The 9,164-nt window shown below is 54.9% G+C and overlaps 1 protein-coding gene across 1 annotated transcript; it reads left to right on the top strand.

The window, feature by feature from the left end:
• Nucleotides 1-794: 794 nt before the first annotated feature.
• ARRDC5 (arrestin domain containing 5) lies at nucleotides 795-5,884 on the top strand. The gene is made up of 4 exons (XM_023538592.1): nucleotides 795-2,283; nucleotides 2,634-3,116; nucleotides 4,316-4,521; nucleotides 5,615-5,884. Exons 2-4 carry the CDS (start codon nucleotides 2,822-2,824, stop codon nucleotides 5,882-5,884), a joined length of 771 nt encoding a protein of 256 aa, XP_023394360.1. The 5' UTR covers nucleotides 795-2,283; nucleotides 2,634-2,821.
• The last annotated feature ends 3,280 nt before the right edge of the window (nucleotides 5,885-9,164 follow it).

Genomic DNA, 9,164 nt, shown 5'->3' with positions numbered 1-9,164 from the left:
TCTCCCTGGGCACTCATTGACCAGGAGAGCAAGGCCGGAATCACTGTCTAAACTCTGCAGGAGAATGTGGGGGTCCCCCAGAAGACCGCCTGCACCCCTATGGCCAGCCCGATCGTCCCCAGCCCCACCCCCTAGCATCAGGTCCCTTCAGTGCTCACACTCAACCCACCCGCAGGACTTGATTGCCGGTTTTTCCCGCCTCGTTTTCCCGCCTTCTCCCGGCTGTCCAGGCGGGCAGGGCTGCCCTGCCCCCTCCGCCTTGCCTGCTCTGCTCTGGCCAGTCTTGGCGGGCACACAGTAACCCATGCTGGGCGCTTGGACAGGGTGCTCAGAGCTGGGGGGCCCAGCAGCGGGGAAGACTGACCCTGCGGGTGGTCTCTGGGAGGGTAAATTCTTATCTGGGGAAGACAGGCAAGAAATGAATAAATGAAGCGGATCATTTCAGACACTAGGTGCAGTGAAGACGGGACAATAGCTGGAGAGTGACCAGCAGCCATGTGGGGGTGGGGAGAGCGGATATTCTGGTTGAAGTGGAGAGGTGGGCCTCTCTGGGAAGATGACATTTGAGCTGAGATCTGAGAGGAGAAACCAAGGACAGATGGGCCCAGCAAGGGAGGGCAAGCTCAGAGGCAGGAAAAGGCTGAAGGGTGTAGGGGGAGCCGCAAGGAGGCCGGCGTAGGCTGGACAGACGCGAAAGAAGGGAGGTCGGAAGGGGACGAGGTCAGAGGGGTGTCAGATAAGGTCTCACAGGCCACCAGGAGGGCTTTGGTTTTCCTCTTGGGAGCAGCAAGTAGCATGGGAAGGCTGTGAGCAGAAAAGCAATGAGTCCCCAACTGTTTCACAAGGCTTCTCTGGCACTGTGTAGAGTCCCTTCCAGCTTGGCATTGGCACTTCTGCTCTGATATCCCCAGGTGCAAACAGAGTCATGCCCCGACCCCGAGATGTCCACATCCTAATCCCTGGAGCCACCGAACAGGGTAGCTTCCGTGGCAACAGGGACTTTGCAGATAGGGTTAAATGAAAGATCTTGAGATGGGGCGATTTGTCTAGATCGTCCAAGCTGGCCTGACGTCCTCATGAGAGTCCTGATAAGTGAGAGGGGAGAGAGGGTCAGAGTGACAACGGAAGCAGGGGTTGGAACGATGAGACCAAGAGGCAAGGACTGTGGGAAGCCCCTAGGGGCTAGAGAAGGCAGGGGACAGATTCTTCCTCCTAGACCCCTGGAATGCAGTCCTGCTGACACCTCCATATTACCCCTTGGACCCATTTCAGACTCCTGACCTCCAGAACTGTGGGGGTATCAAGTTGGGTTGTTTTAAGCCACTAAACGTGTGGTGATTTGTTACAGAAGCCATAGGAAACTAACATGCTCCAATGCACAAAGCCCAGACACGCTAACTGTCTCCAACTTCAGGACCCTGCTAGCAGACACGCTCCGGGTGCTCAGCCATCAGCCACGAGTGGGCCACGTCATGAGTGTGAGCAGGTATCAAGCAGGCCTGCTGGCGCCTGTGAAGCAAACGAGACCTTCCAAATGGTGAACACCTGCTGCAGGATGCTGGCCCATCCCTGGTGCAAGCATATCATCCGCTCATTCCTGCGGCGGCAGAAACACAGCGTGGCCCAAAGAGGGGATGCATCTGGTGCAGGGCCCGCAGCCCAGGCTCCTTCGACACCTGAGGTTAACGCAGAAAGAGGTGTCTGGCGTTCCCTGCAGAAAAGCCCGCGAGGGGTAGTAACACAGGGCCCCATCTCTCTACTCATTTCGAGACAGTCAGAGGAGTTATTTGGGTTAATTAACAAACACGAATAACGCTATGCCAAGCATCTCCGAAAGATGCTTACAAACCGGTCAGGGAGACGAGGTATCGATGTCCACAAAAGACATCGTGTAAATTCAAATGGCACAGCAGAGACGATGGATGAGGCCTGCCAGAGTCTGGAAAATGGACACTTCCTAGTGCCTCTTCCGCATCGGTGTCTCCCCCTCTTAAGCACCAGCCCATGTGCAAATCAGGCACCAGGAAAAGCTGCTAGGTGGCAAAGGGCCTCGGTTTCCCTTCTGCAAAATGATATGCTCTTAAAGGTCAGTAAGTCATTCAACAAACTTGTATTAACCTCCCTTGTCCAAACCAGGTCCTGGGGCCAGCAGACATTGGTGGACACGAAGCTTCCTGAGACAAAGCCCCATCCTGGAGGGGCTCCCGACCAATGGGGGAGACGTAGGAGAACAGAGAAACCTCAGTTGTGCTGGGAGATGGTTCTTCGTGACGGCGTGCATCTGTGGGTGGACCACACCATGCTCCGAGCCAGTGCCATTCATGCCAGGTTTTCTGTCTGGGCTGTATTCTAAACAGGCGGGCATAAATATAAAGCCATTAAAATGAGGGTGATTGTGTATGACCCTGAACGCGTGAGCCCAGAGAGGCGCACAGACCACATCGGGCAGCCGTCCGATGGGGCAGAAAGTATCTCTGGGCCCAGTCACTGATCTGCTCCTGACACCCACCTCAGCAGAGCACTTGGAAGGGCTCTTCCCACCCAGGCCCCCCAAACCCTGGCATGGTGACAGGTGTTGCCTGTGTGGCAGAAATGATGGCTCCTGACGGTTGTTTTTGCTTGTTATTGCCTAGGAAAGACTGGTCGGGACCGTTTCGCAAACCGGTGGGGACTCTGGGATTCCCAAGCTGCCGCCCACCCCCAAGCAACTATCCTGCCTCCCCTCCTCCGGGCCATTGGGGATCCCTTCCCAGAACCCTGGCTGGATGATGTCACAGATGGGTGACCTCACTGCGGCCAAGGAACTGGGCACCTCAGTGGCATGGAGGAGGGGGAGGATGTTTCCCCACCCACCCAACCCTCCATGTCTGTGGTGAAGTTGATCGATGTAGTGCTGCCCAAGGATGCGATCTACCTGGCTGGCTCCTGCGTAAAAGGGCAGGTGGTTCTCACCCTGCACAGCACCCTGGTGGACCCCATCGTGAAGGTGGAGCTCGTGGGACGGGGTTACGTGGAGTGGAACGAGGAAGTCGGGGCATCCCGCGATTACAGCAGGAATGTCATTTGCAACAACAAGGCCGACTACGTGCACAAGACGAAGACGTTCCCAGTGGCGGGTAAGGACGAGGCCGGCAGCCAACCCGAACCATACTGGGAACCTGGGTCTGGAAGGTAAACACGTCTGTTAGTCGATCACCAAACCCCAGGGATATCAAACGGGCTGAGACGGAAGGGAGGGAAGCCACGTAAAACACGACCATCAGATACACGTAAGGAGACGTAAGGCGCTGGCCATGGAGGTGACCGCGGAGCTGAGGTCTAAGTGATGGGAGGGACGCCAGCCCTGCGGGTATCTGGGCGGGGAGGGAACAGCAAAACGCTGGGGCTTAAGACTCAGCAGTTAGGCGGCCTCTCTGTCCCAGTTAGGCCCTGTAGAAAATGGTAACAAGAAGCTTTGCCTCGTAAGATAGCTCTGCGGACCTAGCAACTCGACGGCCTGTAAAGGGCGTAGACAGGGCGGGCCACGCAGCATTTCATAGTTCGTTCTTTCACCCAAAACAACCCCCTGCCCAGAGCCACCCCCGCCATCAGGCACCACGCTCCCTTCCCCGTTTCCAAGAGACGGCATTTCCTCTCAAAAGCATCGGCCTCAAGCCTGCAGTGAGTGCGTTCATTTAGTTCACAACCATTTACTGAGCACCTACTGTGTACAAGACCGAGCCTGGTGCCAGGGACGCAGCCGTGAATAAAGCAGACACGGGCCCTGGTGTCATCGGGTTGCCATCAGGCAGGGAAATCACCATCGCAGGAAGATTTGGGTGAAATATGAGAAGTAATAAAAAGAGGCGGTCACAGAAATCGGGGGTGGTGCGAGTTGCTCCCTGGTCCTCAGTTGCCATGCGGTCACTCAGCAAACATTAAGCACCTCCTGTGTGCCACGCACTGGGAGTTCAGGCTGCCTTGCTCGCTACCGCAGACAGCGCCTCATAGAGCTTCCGGCACCCGTAGGAGCGAGACGTGTTTGTTGAATGAATGTGTGACTGAATCCTGAGGGCAAGTTTCTCAGGTCCAAGGCAGGGCTGAGGGAGTCCCTGTCGGTGTTCCGGGGTGACCGCCCCAGCCCTGTCACTTACCCGGGACAATGCCCTGCAGCCCAGCCGAGGCCCAGGCCATGCAGGTCCCTAAAAAAGCACATAGCTCAGCCTAGGTCAGAGACAGAACAATCTCCCCACCAAAACAGTAAAGAGGAAGAAAAAAAGAAAAAAAAAAAAAAGCTCTAGAACCTTCTGATGGCGTCGGTGTGTTTTGCTTTCAGATAATTGGTTAAGTGCAGGCAGCCACACCTTTGACTTCCATTTCAACTTACCTCCCAGGCTCCCTTCTACCTTCACCAGCAAAATCGGCCACGTCTTCTACTACGTGCAGGCCTCCTGCGTGGGCCGGGAGCACATACTGGCCAAGAAGAGGATATACTTGCTAGTTCAAGGGACTTCGGACTTCCACAGAGAAAACTCGCTTCAGGTAGTGATGGGGGTGGGGCAGGGGCAGGGCCTGTCCCCAAAGCGACAGGAGGCAGGGGGAGGCGGGTGGGCAGGGGACAGAAAAGGCCCCAGCGGGGAAGAAGGGAGAAGAAGAGCTGGCAGCTGCCCAGGCCCAGTGCATCCACACGTGTGAATCAGAAACCAGGGCAGGAACTAAGCCGGTGGGACTCGACTGGGGTGTTCTGCCCCCAGGGGACATTGGCGATGTCTGGGGACCCGTGTGGTTGCCACGACTGGGGGTGCTCCTGGCTCAGGTGGGCGGAGGCCAGGGATACTACTGCTCATCGCCCCAGAGAACGCTCGAGCCCCACTGTCCTTGACCCTGCAGGAGGTCAGGACTGAGCCGAGGTCGCCCTGTCACCCCACGAGTGAGGGAGAGGCCCGGACACTCAGTGACTCCCTGGGGGCTTTGAGCCCTCAGACAGGGAGACGGTGCCACACTCCCCACAAAGCCAGGGAGGGGGGCGGCCTGCGTCGCAGGGAAGGAAGGACCTGTGGCCTCAGTCCGGAGGTTTTATGGATGGCTTCTGGAGGTGCAGGTGCACAGGCGGAAGTTGGGGGGGGTGGAGGAACGTTGGCCAGAGTCACACTTCACCTTCCTGGGGACTCGTTTGCTATCAGTGCAATAGTGAGAGGGCTGCCATTTTCATTTTCAAGATCCAGATTAAAATCCCAGAGCCCCCACCTACCTGCTGAGTGACCCTTTAGAAGTGACTCTGCCTCTCTGCGCCCCCGCGTCCTCATCTGTGAAATGGGCGTAGAGACCGTGCCTGCCTCCTAGGTCATGGAGGGCGTAATAAGTGGACTTAACGCGAGTCCAGGTCTTCGCACAATGCCTGGCACGGGGCAGGGAGCGGGGCGCGCCCAGTAAATCTCGGGCCCCCCGGTACTATCCTCTGTGTGACAAGGATCATCTCTAGCCCAGCCGACCTCAGGGGATGGTCTGGGAGGGTGCCCCGAGGGGTAGATGCTGGGAGGGGTGCATCAACCCCGAGACGAGCAGACCTGAGCTCAAGGACTGCTTGGCTGCCTGTCCTCTGTGTGACCTTCAGCAGGCTGTGTCCCTTCTCCAGGCCTCCCTTCAGAGCTCACCTGGATTGCAGGAGCACGAGGCAGGAGTTGGGGCAAATCACTGGTGTTGGGTCGGACAGCACCGTATACCTCTGCCCTGGGCAATTAACAGCACCTCGCAGAGCCTCGAATGTCCCGATCCGTGGGATACGCATGACAACGGCACACGCGGAGGTCCCGAGGCAGGACAGTGTGGGGGGCAGCGTGAGGACAGGAGCTGGGAGACCGGGCAAGAGGCTGCTGCTCTGGTCCAAGTGGACGCAGAGTCTTGACCTCCCGCAGTCTGTCTTTGTCAGAGCCAACCAAGAAAGTCACCTCCTCTGCCCACAGCCCTCCCAGGCTCCCACCTCCCTCAGGGTGAAAGCCCGAGTCCCCTCTGTGGCCCACAGGGTCCTGCAGGACCTGCCCGGCCCCTCCCCACCCTCCCCTCCTCCCTCTGTCCCCCTCATTCCCTCTGCTCCGGCCACACGGGCCTCCTCGCCGTTCCTCCAACACGCCAGGCCCGGTCCCACCCCAGGGCCTTGGCACGTGCCGTGCCCTCTGCTCGGAACACTGAGATGTGACCCTCCTTCCCCGTCTTCACTCAGCCTGCACTGCCGATGGCCGAAGAAACTGCCACGAGCCCCATGGAGGGCAAGTTAGCCGTATCTATCCAAATTAAAACGATCATGCGCTTCGCCGCAGCCATTCATTCCCCTTCTAGAAATTTCTCCTCATGTTCTTTCACGTGTGTGACATATGACTTCCCACAGCACTGTTTATAGTGGCAAAAACTGGAAACGGCCTAAATGTGGCCAATTGAATTTTTCCAGTAGAAGCGCAGTCAAAGGAATACTCTATATAGTAAAGCGAGAGAGACGGAGACAGAGAGACAGAGACACAGAGACAGAGAAATAAACAGAGAGACAGAGAGAGGCAGAGGGACAGAGAGAGACAGAGGGACAGAGAGAGATAGAGGGACAGAGAGAGACAGAGACAGAAAAATAAACAGAGAGACAGACAGAGGCACACAGAGACAGAGAGAGACCGAGAGAGAGACAAAGAGACAGAGAGACAGACAGACAGACAGGGAGAGACAGAGAGACAGAGAGAGATCAAGGCTCTCCCTGTCCAGGGCTCCAAGTTGCTGGGTGGCGTGAATCGAGTTTAGCACAGCACGCCCTGCCTGGCACTGTGGGGGAAAAACAAAGCACTTCCTCGCAGGTGCCACAAACATCTCTAAAAGCTCAGCAGAGAAAGTGGCAACAGGCTGCCCCCCGGGCGGGCGGCGGGGGAGGGAGGGGAAAGGAACTTTTCTCCTTCCACTTTTTCATTTTTAACAGCTTTATTGAGTTAGGATCCACCCACCTAACAGTTCAGTGGCCTGTAGTGTGTTCACAGAGCTAGGCAACCATCACCACAGTCCATTTTAGAACATTTCGTCACCCCACAAAGGAATCTTGCACCCCTTAGCTGTCACCCCCCCCACACACACACACAGCGCCTCTCCAGCCCCTGGCAAGCATGAATCCGCTTCATATCTCCCAGGATCTGCCTGTTCTGTACATTTCGCATAAATGGAATCGCAGGCTATGGGGTCTTTTTGCGTCCGGCTTAGTCCACTTGACGTAATGTTCTCAAGGCCCACCCACGTTGTAGCGAGTGTCAGGTGTCACTCCTTTTCAAGGCCGAGTCACTTTCGGGGGGCGCTGGGATGGACTGCACTGGACGCGTTCCTTGCCCCCCCGGTTGGGGCGGGCTGCTCCCACTCTTGGCTGTTCTGAATCACGCTGCGGTGAACACTCCCGCACAGGTGTTTGTGTGGACAGCGGCTTCGTTTCTCCTGGGTGATCTCCTGGAGTGGAAGTGCTGGGTCAGATGGTCACTCTGTTTCACCTTTCGAGGCATGGCCCGTTCCCCATAGCGGCTGCCCCGTTTCACGTTCCCGCCCCCAATTTCTCCCCATCCCCTCCACTGGGTACCTTTAGAATTTCAAAAGATGTGACCCATCTCCTCTGCCAACAGCCAGTACCACTTGAGAGAGGAGCTTGTCCCAGAACCCCTTCCACACTCTAAGGGAGCCCCCCACACTCTAAGGGAGCCCCCCACACCCCCACAACTCCTCTCATCCTGCCACGGTCTCATCACTGCCCCAACCAGAAATGACCTGGGTCGTCTCACCAGTCATAGTCACATCCGCCTCCCCGACCAGAGCTTCACTGCTGTAGGTTTTCCCTAGACTTGGCACCAAACAAATACAAATAAAGACCAACTGAGTGAATGAGCCCCCAAGTTTCTGCACACCGAGGGAACACAGGGTTTCAAAGAACCCCAGGTGCAGGAAACTCAACGCTGACGTTGTATTGGGAACATCACTGGACGGGGCCCCTGCCTCCCCCCGATCCCCCGGCCAGGCGTGGGGGTCTCCGCCTGGCCGCCTGGGGCACCTCCTTCAGGATCATGTTAGCGTCTTGTGCCCCGGTTACAGCAGCGGCCTCTGGCCCATAAGGCCTGCAGGGTCCTAATGCATGCCATGAATTTTTGAATAAGACTAGAGGGATTTAGAACCAAAACTGTCTGCAAAGAGCCTTCCTACTGGAGAGGAAGGTGGGAAGGCTGAGGGGGGCCACAGGCAGGGGGCCGGAGCTGAGGCAGGAAGGGGTCAGGGGTCGTCTGAGGTCTCCAAGAGGAAAGACTGCCCAGCCACCTGGAGCAGCGTTTCTCAAACCTCAGACCACGACCCGTTTATGGGTTGCAAAACCGATCTCGCAGGTCGCAGGCCTGTTTCTATAAAATGAAAGAATTGGCGAGACCAACACGGAAATATCAGAAAATAGCAATTGTGTGTGTTGCAGACATTTATATGTTTCTATAAAAATTTATAAAAATAATTTTTATATATTTATATACATGAAAAAGAACAGAATAAAATAAGGACAATAGAAAATATCAGAAAAAAATCAGTTGGGCGGGTTGCAATCAACTTTAAATGAAAGAATAGTTTTCTGGAAAAAAATGAATTTGTGGGTTGTAACAAAAACAAAATAGTAGAGTAAGTAGACAAGTATTAAAAAATAAATTCAAGGGGGTCACAACCAACAATTTTTAAATGAATAGAATAAATAGAACAGGAAATATTAGCAGGCAGTAGCAAGGATAAATATAATTTCATAAAACAGATTTATCTTTCATAGATAGATGTAGATGTACATATAGATTTGTACTCTTTGCCACAATGTTAAAAGCTGTGTTTTGACTGTGAGTTGTTTTTGAAAAAGGGAATAATATATGACTAATCATGTGGCCTGCAAAGCCTAAGATATTTATTATCAGGTCCTTTGCAGAAAAAGTTCGCCAACTCATGCCCTAGAAAATCTCTCAGGTGTAAGCCCAAGAAGATCACTTTCAGGCTGCTCCTTCGAGCACTTTTATGGCATCAAACACATGGAAACGATATAAACATCCATCCATTGTGGATAAGTAAATGATTTTGTAACACATCGTGAACCAGAATGACAGGCACCGCATGAATGCATTTCAAGCACACGATATTGAACTAGGGGAGCAAGTGGC

Source organism: Pteropus vampyrus, unplaced genomic scaffold (assembly GCF_000151845.1).
Source record: "Pteropus vampyrus isolate Shadow unplaced genomic scaffold, Pvam_2.0 Scaffold226, whole genome shotgun sequence".
In the NCBI taxonomy this organism is placed as follows: Eukaryota; Metazoa; Chordata; class Mammalia; order Chiroptera; family Pteropodidae; genus Pteropus; species Pteropus vampyrus.
Note: the sequence above shows the minus strand (reverse complement) of the source record. Positions and strands in the feature narration are given on the sequence as shown.